The 23,505-nt window shown below is 38.2% G+C and overlaps 2 protein-coding genes and 1 long non-coding RNA gene across 4 annotated transcripts; 2 read left to right on the top strand and 1 right to left on the bottom strand.

Moving 5' to 3' along the window:
• The first annotated feature begins 218 nt into the window (after positions 1 to 218).
• LOC149833329 (V-type proton ATPase subunit e1-like) lies at positions 219 to 3,662 on the top strand. Its single transcript, XM_090012804.1, has 3 exons — positions 219 to 488; positions 2,528 to 2,575; positions 3,355 to 3,662. The coding sequence occupies exons 1-3, from the start codon at positions 391 to 393 to the stop codon at positions 3,419 to 3,421; spliced, it is 213 nt and encodes a 70-aa protein (XP_089868930.1). The 5' UTR covers positions 219 to 390; the 3' UTR covers positions 3,422 to 3,662.
• A 2,352-nt stretch (positions 3,663 to 6,014) lies between these two features.
• LOC149833328 (single-stranded DNA-binding protein, mitochondrial-like) lies at positions 6,015 to 15,007 on the top strand. 2 transcript variants are annotated; one of them, XM_090012803.1, is made up of 5 exons: positions 6,015 to 6,122; positions 6,234 to 6,391; positions 6,473 to 6,699; positions 6,887 to 6,987; positions 14,522 to 15,007. In XM_090012803.1, the coding sequence occupies exons 1-5, from the start codon at positions 6,068 to 6,070 to the stop codon at positions 14,599 to 14,601; spliced, it is 621 nt and encodes a 206-aa protein (XP_089868929.1). In that variant the 5' UTR covers positions 6,015 to 6,067; the 3' UTR covers positions 14,602 to 15,007. The 2 variants fall into 2 exon arrangements, with proteins under 2 accessions (XP_089868929.1, XP_089868928.1); XM_090012802.1 differs by having other exon boundaries at positions 6,020 to 6,391.
• A 6,510-nt stretch (positions 15,008 to 21,517) lies between these two features.
• On the bottom strand, positions 21,518 to 22,914 carry LOC149833327 (uncharacterized). The gene is made up of 2 exons (XR_016433157.1): positions 22,563 to 22,914; positions 21,518 to 21,960 (listed from the first exon to the last, which is right to left on the bottom strand). It is a non-coding gene; the product is annotated as an uncharacterized LOC149833327 (long non-coding RNA).
• Positions 22,915 to 23,505: the final 591 nt, after the last annotated feature.

The following is a 23,505-nucleotide window of genomic DNA, read 5'->3' as shown; positions in this document are numbered from 1 at the left end:
CAGGTTTGGTACCTAGCAAAAATCATAACCCAAACCCGGCTCACATATTGCTCGGGTCGGGTTCGGGTAGACCTGAATATTATTGGGGTTGACACTTTTCAAGTTCATATCCGGAAATTCGGGTTCAATTTGGATCGGGTACCCGGTACAAACCCGACGACCCAATATATCTTGAGAGAGAGAGAGAGAGAGAGAGAGAGAGAGAGAGAGACCATCTGGGTACGCTCCGCTGGTTGTTTCATCGTCTTCCTTCTCTTTCTTTGTTTCTCCTTGGTCCCCATTAGGGTGGTTCACAAATACAAGGATCCCCCACAATCGAAATCGCATCATAGCAGAGGCAGAAGAAGGTTGAAAGGGGAAAGAAGGGAGGCATAGTCATATCCATCCTCGATGGGGTTCTGGTTCACCACCCTTATGTTCGTGATCGTGGGCGTCCTCGCCTCTCTTCTTGTCCGACTCTGCTGCAACAGGGGCCCATCCACCAACCTGTACGTTTCTTCTGCGCCCTCTCTCTCTCTACATGAATTCATATGCAAGTCTGATTTTTAATTACAATTGGGATTTGCTTCTTTCTTCTTGCCGAATCAATCGGATTGTCGTCGTCGCATTTACTAATTTGATGGCAAAAGTCGTGAATCTCTCAACGCCTGCCTCTTTTCTTTGTTCAATCTGTAAGGATTTGTTTCAGTTGCATGGTATACGTAGGGATTAGGTTTCAGAAGTCTTCGGGGGAACTACCCTCTTTTCCTTTTTTGGTCCTGACTGTGATAAGGATACCCCATAGAGAGACCTTGTTGCCAATTGATCGGAGATTGTTTGCCATCTACACGGATCGACTGCGATCTTGATGGATAAAATCTGTAATCGGCATCGAGCTAAACGTCATGGAAATTTCTAGGACTCTTTGATGGATAAAATCTGTAGTACATTAAGGCTTTATACTCTTAGAATTTGATAAAAAAAACAAGATTCCTAATGGTAATAACGGGTGGAATCGTGTTTCAAGATGCACTTGGATGGGCAAACACAGCTTAGTTATATGTAGAGTAATTCTCATACTTCAGAGCTTGGAGAATTTTGCTGTGCTAACAGTAAGTGGTGTAATGCTGATTGGATTAGCTCTAAGAAGGTCATTGTGATTATTGAATTTGAGCAGTTATTAAGGGCTCTGATGCACTAAGCTAATGTGGCTTCTTCGTCAAATCTTGATGACTTGCACCCTTTTGGGTACAGGATGTACATGTTCCTGCAAAACAATCATTTATCCCATTCTTATTTTTATAGATGTGTCTATGAATATGTAATAGCGCGTCATTGAGGAGGTCATTGTAATCAGTTTCCTGTGCCACAAGTGCCAATCTCTTGTGGAATTGGGATTGATTTATGGGTGTTAACAATGGCACCAAGCACATGAATGTGCATACTCAAGATAAGCTTAAGATGAAACACTATTTCCATCAATTTGGATTGTGTCGTGTATGAATGGTATGACCGGAGTAGAAATTGGGCTTAAATGACAAGCTGGTATCTTTAGATGAAAATCTTTACTGATGCAAGACACACGTTAAAACATTTCATCGAATGAAGTTAACATTACATTTCCATTTGTGGAGGCGATGCACGACCCAAGTATATGGATATCTTTCAGCTATACCTTCTGTGTCTATTTGAACAATGTTTTCATGCATTTTCTATTTATTCATAATCAAATGAAGTTATTTCCTTTTGTGGAGGCGATGCATCTGTGTCTATGTTTGAGCAAATTTTAACATGTATTTTCAATGGACACCAGGCTACATATACTTAACACCAATCATATATTTATGTTTCTTCATGCTTTTGTGTTGCAAATTTCCAATTATGAATAGGATGTCCAATATCATGCATGTTTGATAAATCTCAATGATTTGTACATTGATGTTTCAGGATTCTTGGTCTCTGTGCATCCTTTTGTGTTGCTGTTGAAAATTTGATGTTTCTGGGCGCAAGCAGTAGAAATGTGAATGTTTTCTTTTCTCATGAACAAGTTGTTCTTTCCAATTGTACAAAAGGCTCAACTCGTTTTTAACCTTAGTGAATTTTTTATATTCATCTGGTCCTTGGAAATTATTTTGTTCATCCTGCAATTTGAGGATTTTTTTTGAAATAAAATATTGAGAGTTTACGATGACCTGTGCTTTCATATGAGCATTTGGTTCATCCTCTAGTCGGACTCCTTCAATAAACTATATTTTGTGTATGTATGTTTTTTTGTTAGATTTTTTTTCCGTGTAATGCTTTAAAGCCACCCCATTCATTTTTTTATCCTTGCAGATTGTTGCAAACGGTATGATATCTTTCTTAATAAGGTTATATAGCAATAAAGAGTCTGTCTTATCTTCTTAATGTTTTTCTAGTTCACAATGTCTTCTGGCTTTTACGTGTCACAAGTGCAACTCTTGTTATCTTTATTTCTCTGATGTTGTTTGGTTTTCATTGTTATTTTGAATCTATTTTACATGATTGAGTTTTTCTTTGGTCATTACAGGCTCCATTTGACATTGGTGATCACGACAATCGTTTGTTGTTGGATGATGTGAGTTATCTTTTCCTTCGTATGGGTACTTCATACACACACACACACACACACACACACACACACACACACACACACACACACACACACACACACACACAAGATTATGTGCTTCAAATGCTTAAAGTTGTTTCCTTTGTCAGCATAAATCTGTATGGCAGTAACTCTATCCTTGAACAGCTTGAGACAATTTAGTTGTAGCATTTGACATAGAAAACATCCAAATTTCCAAACTTCTAAATAAATTCCATTAGCTGGGTGGTGGCATGTTTCTAGACCTGTCACATTGCACTAAAGTTTGGTTCAGTACTGACATTGGCATTGCTTATTAGTCATTGTTGTTGCTGCTTCAGCAGCCGGCTTACTTTTTTTCCCACTAAAATTTTGGAGAGGAAGAGGGGAAAGGTATATGAGACGTCAAACATGACGTGCTTCATGAATATATGCTCTTTGATTCTAAAGGTTCTTTTGACACAAAAAGTCTATTTTCATGGGAAATTACAATGGCACCTTTGATTTTGATATAACTTTTCTATGCCATTTTCAGTATTCCTCAAGAACTCCATTTTTGTGAGCATGAAAAACTTTAACTGAGTCTCTTTCGGAGAACTTGGATTAAATGATCTGCTGTTGGATTCTTTGATATTTAATGAATCTGGTCTCATCTTATGATGTTGGGAATGCCTGGATATGCTTCATTTTGTTCATGTATAAACTGGTGAGATAGCGAGAGTGTTCAAATTGCTTTTATCAAACTTTTTCTCTTTTCTCTTTGGCAGGTGGGCCATAGTATATCTAGCACAGTTGAAGCCATTGATTGTCCCCATCCTTAATGAAGGAGAGTGAGGAGAGGATATGATGGCCAGTGGATGTTTGCATATGGACTTTCACTGCTTGGGATACTCGTAGAACATTAATTGGAATGTGTCATTCTTCTTTTCAATAGTCTTGCTGCACGGTGGACATCAGTATTGTCTATTGGCTATACCTTCTTATCATTACGTTCTCACCCTTTTTGACTTTCTTTGGATCTGTTAAGGAGGCGTCTTTGATTAGCAAGGATTGTAATGAAAATAAATTTTAGACGTTCTTTGTGTTGTTTTATTGGCTGCAAATTGGCAAGTCACAGAGATTGGTTAAGGTTGAGTTTGCTGATCTCTTGCATGTAAGAAGACTTGGAACATGTTGGTGTGATAATCATTTTTATGCAGTGCTCTGCACTTTACAGCAAAATCTACCCAATCCAACCATTCATCTGAGATTGATGGAGACGGTAGCACAGAGATTGTTTGATAGTAACATTGGTACTACATTTTCAATAGTCCCCTGTTATACTTTTTCCAAATGGAGTTACTCTATGAAGATGGTTGTATCCCTGTATTGGCAGCTGTATCCACGTGACCCAGATTGCAGTCCTGCACTGCATATAGAAGAAGCGAAATGAGTTTCTTGACGCATTGGTGAGTTTGAATAAGAAGTCGTGGCAGTCCTTTTCTGCCACCAGGAAGTGTATGCTTCACCTTAGTCCATAGCTCCAAGCTTATCCCTGATTCTGTGTTTTCTTACAACTTTATATCACTTTTACGCATAAACAATCGTGTGGAAGTTCTGTGCGACTCATTTTTACTGGTTAGCTCTTTTATCTTTTTTATATTGAAAATTTATGGTGTTAATCGGAACTCAGGTTGGATTTGGGTCTGGTTTGAAAGTTTACAATCCATACCTGGATCTATATACTAATCGGATCTTTTGGTACCACTGGGTTCTTAATCAGACCCTTTTTATCACCAGACCTTGACCCTATAGGTTTTGGTACGGGTCTGTTCAGGTAAACCTGACCCATTGACACCCCTAAGAGGAATACTTCGTGAAAGCCATTTATTATAAAATATGATGGATGGATTGTGTGCATATACTATAAACACCGATTGTTCGGTTAAGAACTATGCAGATGCCCAACAAGGTCTAAAAAATCCTATCCTCTGACATCACATCTCAGAGGATCTATGTTGATCCTAACCGTCCATTTGATGCATCTATATGATTAACTAGGATTGGTTAACATCCAAGCAAGGTTAGGATTGAATGAAGGACAAACCACATCATATATCAGATGATGGCCTCGCAGGGAGACAGACCCATTAAGTGATCTGGTTCTCCGTGAATGCTCCTCACCACAAAAAAAAATGTCAGATGATGAGGTCCGCTTGTATGTAGGTTTTGTTTTGGATTTGAAGCTATATTTTTTGTGAGATCAGTTTATTATGGTGCTGGGAGTGGACATGCTTGGACGTGTGGACACAGACTATTTTAATGCTTTTAAGTATTATTTTAATAATAAAATTTATTTTTAATATTAAATTATCAAAAAAATAGTTTATTATGAATTAAAAAAACTCCTTATCCTATTTTTGAATTTTTTTTGACCCATCTTTGTAACATAGGTTTATTGTTTTTTTGTTTTTTGTTTTAAAGGCAAGCTGGGGTTAGGCAGACCTCAAGCAGAATAACAGCCACCCCATGTGACAGAGGGATTCGATCCTGGGCCTTCAGCTTGATACAGGACCCTGCTTAACACATGGGACACAAAGGGTTAAAGCCAGTTTCAAATCTTTACTCAAATCCTATTCACTTGTACTTTTTACATGTAAAATGCTTGCTTGTTTTAGTTTTTTTTTTTGTTTTCCTTAAAACACAATGTTAGATCTACCTCATTAGATCTACTTGGCTCTATTGCTCAAAGCTCAGATTCAGATGCCGATCACAGTACGGGACCCATATCCGAATTACTTTAGAATTTGAAAACAGAAGTGTGTCTGCATCGGATTATTTTTCTCTGATCCGACTCATCGACTGCCCTCACTGTCTAGTAGTAGCAGGAAGGGTTTAAGCACACTTACCAGTTACCAGTGAGGTGGTATCCCATGCCGTAAGCGGGGTCCTGTGTCAAAAAAAAAAAAAGGTTAATCACACTTACTCGTGTGAGAGAGAGAGCCGCAAGAAGATCAACATTACCACTCATGAAGATCAACAAAATGTTTAATCCATGAACCGAACAAAATAGAAAACAAAACTAAAATATAGAAAAACAAAAGCTAAAGAAAAAAAAAACTACAGACAACCAACAAAGCCAAGCTCAACCAGGATCCGCTGGATTAACAGATAGAAAGAAGAGGTCTTTAAGATGCATAGGAAGAATCGCATATACATCAATCAAGATTTTATTAAGGATGATGAGAATTTGACAAAAAATAGTATTATTATGTCCCATCCAAACAAACCACCAAGTACTAACCAATTATGTATTTGGTATCATTCTTCAAGGGTAAAAGACTTTTATTTGACAATTACTTTCGGAGATCTCCATGTCCTGTTAAATAGGCCACAAGAATGAAAAGTAGTTTCTTCGTTTCGTTCGCTTGACAAAGCACACACCAACTTGTAAGACTTATTTAAATAACTGTGAGTCTGAACCAGAGAGAGAGAGAGACGATGGCGCCATTCCCTGCTCTCTCTCGTCTGAGTCGTTCCATCTTCAGGCTCTCCGGTAACTCTCCCTCTCTCTCATTAATCGTTGATCTTGCAGAGTTCTCGATGCTTCCTTCTTCTCATTTGCGAAACCTATGCACGGCTCGTTCTTCCGACGACGAATCCGAAGACAGCCGCTACTCGTCGGACTCTTCGGAAACCGACTCCGACGGCCGGGAAACTGCCCTCGACGACCAACCGCCGTCTCCTTCCCCACCAACCACGGTTTCGAACCAGAGGGGCTTCCCTTACGTTCTCCAGAACGGCATGGACTCCGGAATTTACAAGGTATTCGATCCTTCGAAGCCGTATCTTCCCCAATTCCTTTTCTTAGGAATCTTTAGGGTTTCTCGATGGCGGGAATTGCAGGCGATCTTGGTGGGACAGGTGGGGCAGTCGCCAGTGCAGAAGAAGCTGAAGAGCGGGTGGACGGTGACGCTCTTCTCCATCGGAACGGGAGGGATCCGCAACAACCGAAGGCCGTTCGACGACGAAGACCCGAAGGAGTACGCCGGAAGGTCCGTGCTCCAGTGGCACCGAACCTGCATTTACCCGGAAACATTGGGCAGAGTGGCCATGCAGCACGTGAAGCCAGGGTGAGCTCCTTTGTTCGTTCTTCTACATCTTAGGATTCTTGGAATTCATGGGGTTCTCTTTTGTTTTGCTGAATTGGGGGAGTCCTTTAATCTTTTAGAAATCGATATTCGTGGTTGTCTTCGATTGTTCTGTAGGTCAATTTTGTAAGAGATTAATATACGAGGTTGTCTTCGGTTGTTTCTGTAGGTCAATTTTGTACATTGAAGGAAATTTGGAGACTAAGATCTTTACCGATCCGATGACAGGTCTTCCTAGGAGAATACGAGAAATTGCTATTCGTGGGGATGGTATGCTCTTTATACTCGTCTCATTCGCGTCTAACTTTTTTAATCCTTGTTTGTCCTGTAGAATTTTCATGTAAACCCTAAAAACATGGTCAAGGATCTGCAAAGTAGTAGTAACCATCTTCTTTTGATCATTGAAAGAGTTGGAGGTGTGCAACCATCTCAACATCAACACTGCTAAGTGGATGTTCTGGCATTTCCTTGAAATTTCATTTTTCAATGTTTTGCAATTTCCTTTTTGTATTTATTGTTTTTTGGAATCCCAATATGTTCTTGAGATTTTCCTGAGATACCAAATTTAAATTCTCCTGAGAAAAAACCCTTGCCGATATTATAATGACTGTCTTTTGTGAACTTTTGTATGAAAAATTAAGAAGAAACATAGAACGAAACATTGCTACTTCTTGAAAGTTGACGCCAAGTTAGGTTTTGCATAAGCATCTTTTGTGTCTCACCTATTTTCTATATGTTTGAAGGGTTTCCTTTGTTTGAACTTTTGTGGTTCTTTATTAATTTTACTTTTTCTCTCTCAGCATCTCAGAGAGAACAATGCTTCCTTCAATGTTTGTAAATTACTTCTTTTCATCTTTACCAACTAGAAGGCAACCAGCGCTCCATTTTTTTCATTCATTCAAAGTGAATATCACCATGTCCGTGTGTGCTATAGTACTCTCTGAAGGTTCCTTGTTTGTTAAATTCGTTCTCCAAGTGTGTTTCTAGTCCATTTCAAGAGTTAAAGTGGTGATGAAAGGGATTGTAGGTTTAGAAGTTAGAACAAATCATTTTGTATTGGAGGTTAAGAATGATGTGATTGGATTTTTGCTCCAATGTAGTTGATCTAACCTAATGTAGAGATTTTTTTTTCTTTTTCTTTTTTGGATAACGAGGGAAACCACCTGTTCAGGACACTTGGGGGTGGATTCATAGGCATCTAAGGTAGAGTTGCTCTGGAGCATATTAACAATTATTTTTACTGGGCTTTTCTAATCAAGGGAATTTCTTGGGAAATTAGATGTATTTTCACCGCAAATCTTGTTGTATTTCATGACAAACAAATATTGAAAGTTCCTTTAGGGGTTCAGAAAGATCTTTTAAAATTATCAAAGTGTTTAACATAGAACTTTTAAATTGGTAAGATGTGTTTAATGTGTAAAAAATGGTTAAAGTTAAAGAACATGAAGAAACTGAAAATGCATTTGTCTAACATAAATATGTTAAGGTGAAGGCTTGGAATGATTGAAAAAATAGAAACGAGCATGGTAGAAAAATCAATTGCAGTGCAGCCTGATGAAAGTGAAAATTAAGGGATGTTATTGAGAAAATAAGAATGTTCAATAGAGACCTAAAACACTGGCTGTATGAGGTGGTGACTTAGTCGAGGTCAGCAGAATGGAAACTATGTCACATGGGTGCACCGGTGCAGGTGCAGTGGGTATGACATGATGAATTCAAAAACGCATTTGCTGCTCTAGTGGGTAGGGGTGTCAACGGGCCTGGTTTACCAGGACCCGACCCGAACCAAACCTATATGGTCCGGGTATGGTGATAAATAAGAAGACCTGGGTTTGGACCCGAAGATCTGATTAATACATGGACCCGGGTATAGTTTGTGAAATTTTATACCAGACCCGGACTGACCTGAGTTTCGATTAAGATCCGCAATTTTTCAATGTAAAAATGATAAAAAATATGGTTTTACTGGGTATGGTCCTGGTTTGGTTCATGTAGTTCTTATCGGGTTCGGGTATGGTTTTTATTATAGTGGACCCGATTAGACTCAGGTCCAGACCCAACACCATACCCAAAAATTGGGGTCAGGTCTGGTTCCACCAGGATCTGAACCAAACCCTACCCGTTGGCACCCCTACTCGCCAAATTTCTCGTTCTGCCCCATAGTTTTGAAGTGTCTTATGATAGATCTGAACTGTTAGATGTGTTTGGCATGCTCGATTTAGTGGGAATCAACTCTTTGATCATGTTTTTTCCACGAAAAAAAATGTTTTTATGAGCTGGGAAAAACTGATACCTTCATAGCCATTAATTTTGGATCACCGGAAAAACCTGTATACAGGTTAGATTCTGTTGATCCAAAAGTCGGTTCCCACTAAACAAAACCTATATATATATATATATAGTTTATCTTTGCTACAAGCTTCTGTATGTGCAAACGATCTAGCAAATAGATGTGAAACCCCCTTGTTTGGGCTTTTTCTCACATCTAACACCATAGATGTGATCTACAAGTTTTGTTTAATCAGAATCGACTTCCGCTGCTTAAAAAAACAACGGCTATGACGACATTTATATTTCTCAACTCATAAAAACATAATCCAGGAGTCAATTTTCAATCAATTGAACATGTTGAACACATCTATGAGGTTAGATTGTGTCATCTAGAGATTCAAACTAGATTGTAGGTACAATTTTTGTACCAAACATAAACCCATACTATAGCAAATCTTAACCATGTGTATAAATAAATACAACAACAACAACTACGCCTTCATCCCAAAACAATTGGGGTCAGCGATATGAACCAAAAAAGAAATTCATTTTGGGTCTTCCACATGAATCCTTTTCCTCCAATCATTTCTATCCAACGCCATGTCCTCGGTGAGGTTCAAAGCATTCATATCCTTTCCTATCATCTCCATCCAAGTCTTCCTAGGCCTACCCCGACCTCTTTTAACTAATATATTTTCCCATTTCTCCAACCTTCTAACTGGAGCATCATTAGGCCTTCGCCGAATATGTCCAAACCACCGTAAACGATTCTCTCGCATCTTATTTTCAATGGGTGCAACACCTACCTTCTTACGTATCTCTTCGTTCCGAATCTTATCTTTTATTGTATTTCCACACATCCATCTAAGCATCCGCATCTCAGCTACACTCATTTTTTGAATATGATGTCTCTTGGCAGCCCAACATTCCGTACCATATAGTAAAGCGGGTCTAATAGTCGTCCTATAAAACTTTCCCTTCAACCGCAATGGCATTCTACGATCGCACAACACTCCAGTAGCACTTTTCCATTTCATCCACCCAACCTTTATCCTATGATTTACATCTCCATCAATTTCTCCATACTTTTGAATGATGGATCCCAAATATTTGAAATAATCATTCACCGGTATATCTTGCTCACCAAGCTTCACTACACTCCCATCACTACTTCGTTGCTTACTAAACCGACATTCCATATATTCAGTCTTACTCTTACTCAACTTAAAACCTCTAGCTTCCAATGTCTGTCTCCATAATTCTAACTTAGCATTAACCCCAGCTCTAGACTCATCAATCAAAACAATATCATCAGCAAACAACATACACCACGGTACATTTTCTTGAATTGATCTCGTAAGCTCATCCATCACTATCGCAAATAGGAAAGGGCTTAAAGCAGATCCTTGATGTAACCCAACCGTTATCGGGAAATTGGTTGTCACCCCTCCACAAGTGCGGACATTGGTTACTACTCCTTCATACATATCTTTAATTATACTAATGTACTTGAGAGAAACACCTTTCTTCATCATTGTCCACCAGAGAACGTCCCTAGGTACTCTATCGTATGCCTTCTCTAAATCAATAAAAACCATATGCAAATCTTTGTTCCTCTCTCTATATCTTTCAATAAGTTGTCTAAGAAGATGTATAGCTTCCATAGTTGATCTTCCAGGCATAAAACCAAATTGATTCTCCGATATCATGACAACCTTCCTCAACCTAGACTCAATCACCCTCTCCCAAAGTTTCATAGTATGACTCATGAGTTTTATACCACGATAGTTTGTGCAATCTTGTATATCACCCTTATTCTTATATAAAGGCACCAAAGTACTCTTCCTCCACTCATTAGGCATCTTATTTGTTCGCCAAATCAAGTTAAAAAGATTTGTCAACCATTCTAAACCTTTCTCTCCCAAGCATTTCCAAGCCTCGATAGGTATACCATCTGGGCCAACTGCCCTTCTTGATTTCATTTTCTTCAAAGCCTCTGCAATTTCTTTCTTTTGAATCTTGCGCATAAATTTATTTATTTATACACATGGTTAGGATTTGCTACAGTCAATTGTAGGTGCAATCGACTTAGCAAATGGGGTAGAACCTCCTTGTTGGGATTCTTTTCATATCTAACACTATAGATGTGATCTACATGTTTTGTTTGAACCAAATTTTGGATGGCCATAATCTGATATGTATACAATAAAAAATCAATGGCTATGAAGGCATCGGTTTTTTCGAATCATACTAACGTGTTTTTTGTCGAAAAAACATGATCCAAGAGTCTCTTCCTACTAAATCAAGCATGCTGAAAACATCTGTGAGGTTAGATTGTGTGAAAACTACTAGCATCGTGAGATTCAAATTAGATTTTAGTACAATCGGTTTTAACCAAGGTTGCCAAACTAGGAAGCGAAAGCAGGAAACGATACGGGAAGCGGAAGCGAGAAGCGAAGCTTTTAAAATTTATGGGAAGCGGGAAGCGAAGTATCAATTTAAAAGCAAAATATTAAAAAAAATGAAGCAATATGGTAATTAAATAGGAATCGAACAAGAAACAAATAAAAACTAAAATAAAATTGATGATTCTTATATTTCATGATTTTTCAGTAAAAGAGTTAAATTTTTGTTAAAATCTAACAATGATGGTTACTAATTTAAAAAAAGTATATGGAAAGTAAGTGAAAGTATGAGAGAAAATACATGAAAAACATGAAAAAAAAAACGTGAGAAAAGCATATAGGAAGCATAGACCATGTGTATGGGAAGCATAGAAGAAGCATGGGGGAATCGAGATTCCCATGAAGTTTCGGAAGCGAGGAGTATCGCGCTTCCGAAGCGAGTTTCCGGGAAGCGAGCTTCCCACCTACCTAAGAAGCTTCCGGTAACTCTGGTTTTAACACCCTAGTTGGAACTCATTGTGGGAGGTTGTTTTGATCAAATCTGACCTCATGGATGTGTTCGGCATGATCAAAATAGTAGGAATCAACCCTTGAATCATAGTTTTCGACATAATATTTTTTGTTGAGGTTTGAAAATTTGGTACATTGTAGGCTGTTGATTTTTCAACCCTCCTAAAATCTGACATGTCAGAAAAACATGATCGAAAGGTCAGTTCCTACTAAACTTAATATGCATATCACATTTGGAGCTATGTCACATAGGTGTGGGTGAGGATGCGGGTGCGGCGATGTGGCACTTTGAAAAAACTTGGGTGCGGAAAGGGTATATATATAAATTTTAACAATTTTAAGTTAACACTACGTGTATGTGTGTGCATTTATGTATTTATATATATAATATAGATAAAACTGGACTTGGTTAGGGTTAACTGCATATACTTTTTGGATAAAAATGGACCTTAGTGTGGTTGACTTCACCCCCGCATGGGTGCGGGTGTGACGCTGGTGTGGTGCCCTGTTAGAAGAGTTCGTGTTACATAGATCTGGAGGGTCAGATTTGCAAAAAAACTGAAAAAAATAAAAATATTATATTTTTTCGCACCGCTTCGCTCGGCCCTCTCCCCGAGAGTGCCTTCGCTGCCGCTCTCCTAACAGAACAAATAGTAGGCTGATTCAAGTATTCAAAGTGGTGAAGTGACTTATGGGGAATAATACATATGAAGCCGGTGAAGCTCTACCTGAGATAGGGGGTTCCTTACCCACGAGGGTAGCAAACATTTCCCCTATATATATTCCATAGAATTCATTTACAGTTGTACAAATGAAATGAAAACAATGTTAATATAGTTACTAATATATAGCTATATGATATAAGCTATTTTAAGTCTTTTTTTTAACTTAGACAAATTTGGACTTGGTCATAGTGGATCTCCAAATTTGGACCAAAATTATTGGGTGCAGATTGACCGCACTTGACGCCTGTTGAACTGCCAGCTGTGTCGGGCACTGCACATGGATCTGCACCTATGTCGCATCGTGTCGGCACAGCTTCAACCCTTTTGAAGATTCGATGTGACATTGAATGGCAAAAGGTAGGGACGTGAGAGTGCTAGAGGTGGCATCCAATAATATGGAGTTTTTCATGATTCATCTTTGGATAGAAATGCACAGAGAAATAAGGTATGCAAAGTCTGCACGGTGATCCCCATTTAAACAGTCAGGACAACTGGTCTCTCTCCCCATCCATACTGCACTCTTTGTCCTTTTGCATTTGTAACTCAACCTTCCTGTTTATAAGTTATTGCTTGTCACCCCCCTCTCTCTTATATCTCATTTGATTAATAATAATAAAATAACCTGACCTAAACCTTATATTGGGTACCGACTGATGAGTGATATATGCTGTCCATCCAGTATGCCTCATATACGTTTGTATCACTAATATAGCTTCTTCAACATTGAACTCAGATTCTTTTCTTAGGGGAATTCATTAAAATGTTTCCTAGGAAACTAGCTCTTCTATTTCCTAGTCTTCTTTTTCCCCTGAAACCTAAAAATATGTCATTTTCATAAGCCCTTCTGATGTAGTAATGTCTTTTTGAGTTAGCAGTGCACATTTAGGGCTTCTAAAAAGGTATAGTAGTCTCAAAGATGGAATGTTGGTGGTTTGTGCCTTCACGTGCGACACCATAATCATTGCATTCTTTTCTCCTTCTAGCATGTATAAGTTGGATTATTTCACTAATGACTTTCTAGAAGTCTGAAATTTCCCATTTATCTTCAGCTTTTGTGCTAAGATTCTTCATTTACATTATGTTTTGTGACTAATTATAAACCTGTTTTGCTGCCACCTAACAAAAAGCTGTTCAATATTCTATTTATGGAATTTTTATGATCATTACCAATTTTTGCTTTTTCAGTGATATCTGCATGAGCATTGCTTGAAGATTTTCCTTTCTTGATTGTGTTCACAATCAATTCTCAGATTGTTTTTTAATGTCTTGCACGGTTATTAGTGTATAATAACTACTTGATGCATTCATGCACATGCCTGACTTGCTGTTCTTGACTAAGATAATGCCAATACTGTCACTAGAAGAGGTTGTTTCATGGGAGTAATATTCAGTTTACCTATTTTGTTTCAAAGCTGAAAATGATTCTTCCTATAAGCAGTTTGAACTGCAGCATATGTTTATTTGTTTCTTTCCCATGGAAAAGTAAAAAAATAGCCAATGACAAAAATTTGGGATTCTTGTCTACTCAAGCAAAATCAAAGGACTCATTTTAGATGTATCAATCCCGCGAAGGGCCATTAATTCCAGTTGTGAAGTTTGGGATTCTTGTTCACTCGAGCAGAGTCGAATTACTACGACCTTATATATATTGGTCCCTGCAGGGTCACTAAGTTTTCAACATCTGTTGTTCTGTCGAGATTACCTTGAAAATCTTGATTCATAAGTCACCTGTGTCCTGGGGCTTAGATTGACTTGGCATTGTTACGTGCCTTGCTTAACTCTTAAAACTCTAGCTTGCTGGGTTGCCGAATCATACTTAAGAAAATCTAATTCATATTACTAGTTAATGCCTTCATTAACCTGGAAGGTGGACTTCATTTTGATTCTGTGCAGGTCGAATGGTATTCTTGGGTAAAGAAGGTGATATTGGGGAGCCGCCTTCTGCAGATATAAGGAGGGTTGGCTATTTTTGAAGCTCTCATTCAAGCCTTAGAGGACAAGAGGGAAAGTTGTACCTTGCACACAATAGTGGCCTATGTATAATGGCTTCAATTGTAAATCTCTCTCTCTCTTGGCTAGAAGCCAATGGTGTTCTTAACACGGACAGGCCCTGCAACAAAAGGGATCATGGGACTGGAGGAGGAATTTCTTTCATTTTTGTTCAAAATACTGGCAAGACTAATGTATTTTTAGGAGATGGTTCAACTTTTCTGTTTAACAATTATCATGTAGTTGATTTACCCCGCATTTTTTGTTGATGTTCTGATCCAGTTTTATATTTCCCATGATCTTTACCTTGGATATAGAGTTTCATGTGACCTTTTATGAACTATCTGTAATTCAGAGTAGAAAAGAATAAAAAATGGATTGGAAAATTTTCCAATGGTCCGGCAGGTCATGTGCCATGATGCGGTTGGGTATTGCATTCTGTGTTCTGTATCTGTTTTCTAGCGGCAGCTTGGGATGTACTGATTTATACTGTGTGCTTTGAATGATCAAAGAACATGTCATTTCTTTGACAAGCCAATGTTTTCTCTTAAAAGTCTCTTGTTTTTCTATTAATTCAAATACCACTGACTTGAGAATGTGTGGCAATTCTAGATTGATGCCTTATTTTTAGGCTGCAGACCATGAATTTTTTTTCATGAATATTGCTAGGGAGCTGCAGACCATGATTACTCTGTAGGATTTTCGTAGGCACAAAATTGGATCTATTTGGGTGGAGGGAAGGTGTGGATGAGTGCTGTGTCTCTTTACCTCCTCTGCTTTTAACAACTCTTAGTTGTCTTTTTTCTAGGCTATCAAAATACTTGTCTTTCTTATGAACTGTGGTTGCATGGGCCCCACATTGTTACTTTTTATTGACTAAGTTCTCGGCCTTTTGTCTAAGATCATGTGCAGTATCTGTTGTATTACTTTTTATTGTTGATTCCCTCTTTTTTCTGCCCTGAATAAACATATGAAAATATGTAAAAGTTAAAAAATATTTAAATAGTGCAATAAATTTGTGATATTTTGAAAATATTGTGATTTTAGTGGGGATTATATTAACCTTTTGGATATATCATATGATAAAATTGCAATATTTTCAAAATGTTGCTGATATTTTGGCACGGTTTAGGTGCTTGTTTTCTACGATTTTATTGATACCCTGCGTTCACTGGCCATATTATTTGGATATACTTGATGGTGCCGAGTGACTTGAAGTGACCAAGCTAGGCTATATATGGGATCTTTAGAGCACACAGTTAGGCAGTTTAATGGCATTGTGCAGCAACTTAATATTAAGATTTTCGGTTGTATACCAACGGGCTCCGCTTGTCTGGTAGGAGCAGCTAGTGCATGTCACCTTGTGTTGGACGTTGGAGGTTCAAAACCCAATGGTATTGTATAACTGGTAGGTGCTTGCCTTTCAAAAAAAAAAAAATAGATTTTCGGTTGTATGCTCCTTGGTTTCTCTTCACAGTTGACAACATTTGGAATGGCTTGACTGTGTATTTCCCAGAGAAGCCGTACCATGAGATGTGGGTAGACAAATAATGATTCCCAATAGGGATGAAAATGGGTCGGATCCAAGATGGAGGTTTTGCAAATTTTGGCTATTCTGGATCTGATTTTGACCAGAATATCCATGTATTTAGCTGTTCTGGATCCCAACCGTTTGCATCCCTAATTCCCAGCAACTTCGTCTGCAGCTGCACATGTAAGTAAATAGGTAAGTAAGGTTTGCCATTACACCACGGTCAATATCTGGTTAAACTAATCACATCCTATTGAATATTGATTAATGCAAAGGTTAAGGTCTATCGGTTAAATGGTTGAAAGCAATATTATATTATTATTATTATTATTATTATAATCACATCCTATTGTTCAATGCAATGGTTAAGGTTTCTCGATTAAATCGTTAAGAAACAATGACATTATAGGTTTATCAGTAGTCACAAAGTGTTTTCAATAAGAGGATACTTTCATGAGAGCAGTAGAACCTAATTTTCATTCAAGTTTTCACCAACGGGGGCTCCGCTTGTCTGGTAGGAACAGATAGTGCACGTCACCTTGTGTTGGAACACTGCAAGTTCAAATCCCAATAATGGTATCGTTGTATAACTGGTAGGGGTCTTGCCTAACCCCAGCCTGCCTTTCAAAAAAAAAAAAACCTTTGATTCGAGCTTTAACTTATTTCATTGGTATGACGTAAACAACTAAAAGAAAACTATACCATATTCGTTGCCAACTGTTCGCCATTCAATTGGCCCACTGTTTTGGAATTCTATGCACACTTTTTTTAGGTCATTTTTTATGCAGCAGCCCTGCATGCTTATCATGCAGCTCCACTACTGCTGACCATCCATCTCAACGTTTCTGAAGATGAAAATCACATTCATCCCGAGAAATGCCAAGATGGATGGTTGTCCAGTAGGCACGTTGCATATAACGTCACTTTTTAAATACCCAAGTGGGTCAACTCATTTGCTCCCACTGACCTCATTATTAGTCTTTCTTTACTCGTGAATGGCTTGACATGAACTTCATCTGCTGCTGTTAGTAAAACGAAAAGGCATGCAGGTTGCTGTCAAGTACTATGCTCCACCAAGGTCCGAACTCGGTTCTGCTGCCTCTTATGCAGGTGCATTCTGATTTTCCGGCTTTCCTTTTCAACCGGCAACCTTGAGTCCTTGACTAAAACCACACACTTCAATTTGTGATCGAAGTGTCCAAATGTACCTTGAGTCAGCAATATATGCCTCACGATTTCTGTTTTCTTGCTTTGGTGTGGTTGATCTCTATATTCTGAAGGAAAATCATTCACCATCCCATTCAAAATCCGAAATTGTGACTTCGGTCACTTACAATCTTTCATGTCACTTCTAACTACCTCTTTTTCTAGTTGCTGCAAGAATGATATTCATAATGGATGGCACTATTGTTTCATAACACAAGATGCTTGGGCAAGAGATAGCGACACTTAAGCTTTGCTAATCTAATCTTGGCTTAAAGCAAGTAAAATAAGCTATATCTGCAATAGTTAATACAGTGGGACTGTATTCAGTTAAGTGATAAACAGTAAAAGATTTCTTCACTCTTACTGCACTAACAGACAAAAACAATCTTACAAAACGATGCCTAACGTAGAGGTAGGTTCCATAAGGTCTCTACCAGCGACTGCCTTGTACAATAACGTGTAAGAAAAAGGAAAAATATCTGTATTTGTTCTAATCAAGTAACCTGAGAAACTGCAAATGGATGTGCCAACCAAGGTGCATTTGTAAATTGACAAGCATGAATGGCATATGATATTTCAGACAGTAAAACAATTAGTTAAATGGCATCTCAATAGGCTGTTTGTAAATAGTGAGATGTAATAAAAATAATCAGTGAGGTGGACTTTAATTTTTACCTCAATAATGAGCACTTTCAGCATCTTTAAGAATAGTGGTGCACTTATCTATGACAGTGGATATCCTTAACAAGCCTCCTTAATACCAAGGAAAAAGTTTGAGTTCCCCAAATTCTTCACTGAAATAGCTAGTCTCCATCTATGATTCTGAACATATCCTCGAAATTTTTGAGGCACTTTCATAACCAAGACATCTATATGAACTAGGGAACAGTTCAAATTGCAGTTCCTCTCCTGACAATTCTAAAAGTCAAGCTTATATTAAGTAAATAATGTTTCTTCTTCTGTCACATTATGTATTCTTTTCATTTTTTTATAAGCATAATTTGGTAGCAGCAGGTATCGTCCCATAGATATGCTCATAAGTCGTAACCATATGGCATGAACTAGGTGCTTTACAGTGCATTTTTATTATCATCTATTAAAAAATGCAGTCTTCCTTTTATAACTTTTCAAGATTCGTCCTGTTTCTATGTCTACCTATTACTACTTCCCTATCTCCATATCTCCCTCGATTTATTCCTTAAAATTCCCAAGAATAGGAGGTTCATAAAACCAAAACTTTGGTGATAACGTATCTGGCTAGCAGGTGCACTATTTGAACTTAGGGTTGTTCTATTTTGGCCATTTGGGAAAATAGAAATAATTCAAAGATGGAAATGTGCCAAAGTTAGAACAGATGAGTTCTGTTTCTTCTTTTTGATGCTTGCCATTGACTTGTTGGGCTCTGTTGGAGTTGATGGTGCTTAGTATTAATGAAGAAAGCATGCTTCTGAAATCCTTTTCAGTACTAGTTAATAATCGTGTGCAATTACGTACAGTTTGATGCAAAGGTCCATTGTATCATGATGGCTATTTGAAGAAGGTGTTGGATAAAAGATTCCAACATGACAAAATTACTAATAGAATAAGTGGCCTGCGGAAGAAACATTTTGAAAGGCTATACCTCCTATGTCAACAGGACAGTCTAATGCGGATTTTGGGCCACTAACTTCATTTGCTTCTGATCTAAATGTTCTTCAATGCAGTTTCTGTTGAATTGCTCCCTTAGAGCATTGAACCCCAGAGGAGGAGATGCTGTTGATTAGGGTTGTGTATGTTTTTTGCTCATGGAAGCAGCATATCTAAGCGACTACAAACAACTCACAAGAAAAAACTTGACTGTGCTGGTGGATTTGCATCATAAATAGCAATTTGATAAGATAAGAACAGTTGCAAACTGCTGGGTCTTCCCAAAATCTTATGTTCAAAAACACATAATCCATTCAGCCCATTTTCAGCATCATGATGTCATGAATCTGCAACCAGAGTCTGAGTTGCCCAAGTTTATGTTGGACCCTGCTCTTAAATGGGGACTTACACTGCTGGGTTTGAATGTGATAGCCTGACAGTCTATGCCACAGCGATACTGCTGCAGATACTGGGATAGGGCCTTTTTTATGAAATTTTCAATATGACTTGTGATGAGTTGTGGAGCCATTCAGAGTTTTTGCCCTTGAAGGAAGGGGGGTTCGGGGGCCGCCTCTGGCGGGGGGGGGGGGAGCAGCGCCCCCTGAAAGTTTTTTTTTTGGCTTCCGTTTGAGACTCGGATTCTTATGGATCAGACCCGTTTTGTTTAGGTTTAGGGTTGTCGCCCTTGCCTTGTATAAATACTTTTTTTTCTTTCTCTTGTAACAGTCGGAAAGAGCAATAAGATTTTTCTTTGGGCGGCCATGGTTTTTTACTCTCTCTAGTTCGAGGGGAGGTTTTTTCACATAAATCTGTATCCCTCTTCTTTGTGATTTGTTTGTTCTCGTTTCTTAGTTTTCTTGCTTGAGCGTTTCCTAACAACTTGTATATAAAAGATACAGAATGGCAGTCAAAATGGAGTATCCGTGTGTGACATAGCTGACAGTAGTCACACACTCACTATTACTTTACCAATGGTCTTGAGTTTGAATTCCGTGGGGCGTCTATGACTCAATTTGGCTATAAAAAAGTAGAAAAGAAATCACGTTTTTGTGCAATTTATTCCCCTTCATAATTCTTGTTTCAGTGTAGCATGCTTGGGCATGCAAACAGCAGAATACATTTGCATTAGAGCTCAGATTGCAAATTTGCAAGTGCAGCTTCTGTAGCTAGTTTAAGTCATTGTTACAAGATAAAACGTAACCATCAAATGCTTTGTCGTTTACATTTGTTGAAGGATGCAATTCTTTCAAAATGCAAAGAGGGAGTGCTCTGGCGTTTCCACTTATGGTCTTGAGCCTGGCTTTTTCAGCAGATTCACATGGGCAGATGCAGTTCAGTTTGACACCCCTGGGCCCCTGCTTTCCCAACATTAAGATGCCCCAGTGTGTCAGCCAAAAGAACCAATAAATCTGGGGGGCCAAATGAGCAATAGAAGTTATAAATATCACTACCGTTTGCAACCAGGCCTTTAAGACCTCTCTCTCTCTCTCTCTCTCTCATTTTAGTGGTTGAAGGAAGCGTCCCACTAAAGTTGGCAGAAATCCTTTATGTTCATCCGTAGACATCCAACAGTGCACTAGTATCACCAACAAATTAATGTAGTTAGTAAATTGGTGAAATTCAAACCAATCTCAGGGAAGCGCAGCAGATGACTTGATATGTCAGGGCACATTAAGAACCTCACATTTTTTAATAAACAGCTGTATAACCAATATGGACCACAAGGATTCGGAATAATTGGTTAGGTCGATCTGCTTAAGGCATTCAAGTTGAAGGAGGTATATGTGTCGCTTTCCGTAAGGTTAAAGCTATATATATATATATATATATATATATATATATATATATATATATATATATATATATATATATATATATATATATATATATATGATTGGCCATAGCATCTAAGGCACGTTTGGAAGCAAGAAGAAATCTCATAAGGATAAGACAAATACGCCATGACCACCAAAAAAACCCCAACCTCAGTGAGCAAATCTCGCAGAAACAGAGAACAAAAGTGAACACGAAGAAACGCCGTTACAGGAAGGACAGAATTTGTACATTACCTAACCGTGGCCAAATGGCATGGGCCTACCATGTTCTCCTAAAGAGTCCACACTTCAGAACCAAGTCATCTATATCGCTCCTTTTTTCCCTAGAGGGGTGGTTGCATTCACACCCTCACGGACAGTTCATGCTTTAGGGAAAAAGAAAGTTGGAAAGGAAAATTACTGTCTAACAACAATCACAACGATACACATTATTGCAGCCAGTGGTGCAACTCTTCCATGCTTTTAATACCACACCCAACCACCCCCACCTTAATTCCTTTTTATATGTATCCACCATCAATAGCTAAACAATAATAAGCAATAACACATAAGATTTCAAAAAAAAAATCTAAGAAACAGATGGAAAGTGTGAGGGTGTTTACTCTCCTTGACCAAGAACTTCTGCTATGTGGAGTAATTTTTTATTTTTTCTAGTTAAAAATCAGAACCGCATTAAACATTCAATAAATATAGTGACAGTAATTAACCACGCCAAGAAGAAATAAATCTTGTATTAAGACTTGCAGCAACACAATGATACCCCTTTATGAATACCGAACAAAGGAAAAAAAGGGGTTCCATGAATTAATCCTTGCAACAACAATATCACCACTCTTTGAGAATTACCCCAAAACCAAAAAGAAAAAGAAGGGGGGTGGGGGTGGGGGAGGGGAAGATTAGAGATTGCATCCAAAGCAGTTACAGGTTTTAGGGATGAAGGAACAGAACCCAAAGGGTCTGTTGGGGATGTTGCAGGTGATAGCATAGCAGCAAGGAGACAGCAAACAGAGGCGCCTTGGTCCATCACAGCATGTACAGAGGGCACAAATCTGAAAACTCCCAAGTCGCCTTCTAGTCTCATTGAAAACAGGCCCTATTACTTGTCCTTCAACCGGCACAAAGGCTGATGAGATATTTGAATCCACCTTCAATACATCAACAAAAGCAAAAGTTTCAATCTTGCTCAATTTTCAAGTGTAAATTTAATCTAGAAAGAGCAAACTCCACTCTAAATAAACTAGAAGAGGGAAAAAAGGAAAAACCCACTAATATGATGACCTCATCCGCATCGCAAAAAGAAGAAATTCAAGAACCCATCATTGTTTTATAAAAAATTCTATTTTTTTTATCAAAACCAAATCTATTTCCAGAAAAAAGCAAAAGGCACCCACTAAAGAAAAAGTAAAAACAATGGATTCAGACCATCAGTAACCCATCACTATGCCATCATTGCCAAACTGCAGTCTCAGACAAGAAAAACAAAAGTTACACTCACTACACAAAAAAAGCCAATCTGCCCCGAAGTAATCACCATGAATCCACCATTTTCCCATCACAACAGCCGAAAAAAAAAAGGAAAAAATGAACAAAGACCACTCACTAAAGCCAAAAACCAAAGGCAAAAGCAACACCAATCATCATGAGCTCATCACTATTTATCACTACCACCTTCAATTTCACCAAGGAAAAAGAACACCAATCTAAGGAAAAACACATAAAAACGCCAATCAACCATCAAGAAACTCACAGGAGAACAGATTCCATGGTTAAGAGCAGAAGCAGAGAGGAGCAGCAGCAGGTGTATAAAAACCCCAACAGCCATGGCCTCAAGCACACAAGCACCAACAAGGCATATAAAAAAAATTCCTTGATGTTGGGGTTGAAGTGAGACAGTGATAGCTCAGAATGTGGGAAAAACCAAAGGGGAAGAAAATGAGAGGAGGGTGTGATTGTGGGATATGGGGATGATGGGTTGTCTCTCTTTTCTTTGTTTCTTTTTTTTTATTGCAGAGACATAGGAGGATGTTTGGTTGGAGAGGAGGGGGTTTTGGGGGAAGTGGGGGAGGGGGAGGAGGTCGGTGGGTGCTTGCTGGTTGTTCTCTCGTAACCAGATTCATTTGGTTTTTTTAAGTGTGCTAGTCCACACGTGTCCCAGATTCACACGTATTGAGGGAGGTAAGACTGGCAAGTAATCCCACAAATCTCGTTATCGAATTCTCGCTATAAATTGAGAAATTTTGTTTTCTTGGAAAATATCGTATATTTAAAATTTTAAAATATATAACAAATATAAGAAAAAATATTATTAAACGTATAAAACTATATAAGATGTAGATATCATGTTATTAATGGGATAAAATCACAATAAAAATTAGATATTTTTGAAAACAGGTGATATTTTGAAAATATTGTTTTTTTTTAGATTCTATCAGTTTTTGAAAATCTCACAATAAAACCGCGAGATTTTTCATTCAACCAGCGATATCTGTGACTAAGTACCATATGCTTGGATACCATAGTTACAATTCTCGTTTTCAGGAAAATATCAGTGAGAGAAAACCTAGTAATATGTTGAAAAAAAGAGCTTTTCTTGGAAAATTTTCTGAAAAATACGGGTATATGTAAATATATAAAACACAGAAAAAATACATGTGAATAAAAGGAAAGTGTTAATGATATTGAAAGTAGGC

This window comes from Nuphar pumila, chromosome 7 (assembly GCF_984573655.1).
Source record: "Nuphar pumila chromosome 7, dmNupPumi1.hap1.1, whole genome shotgun sequence".
Taxonomy (NCBI): domain Eukaryota; kingdom Viridiplantae; phylum Streptophyta; class Magnoliopsida; order Nymphaeales; family Nymphaeaceae; genus Nuphar; species Nuphar pumila.
This window is presented reverse-complemented; position numbering and strand designations above follow the sequence as displayed.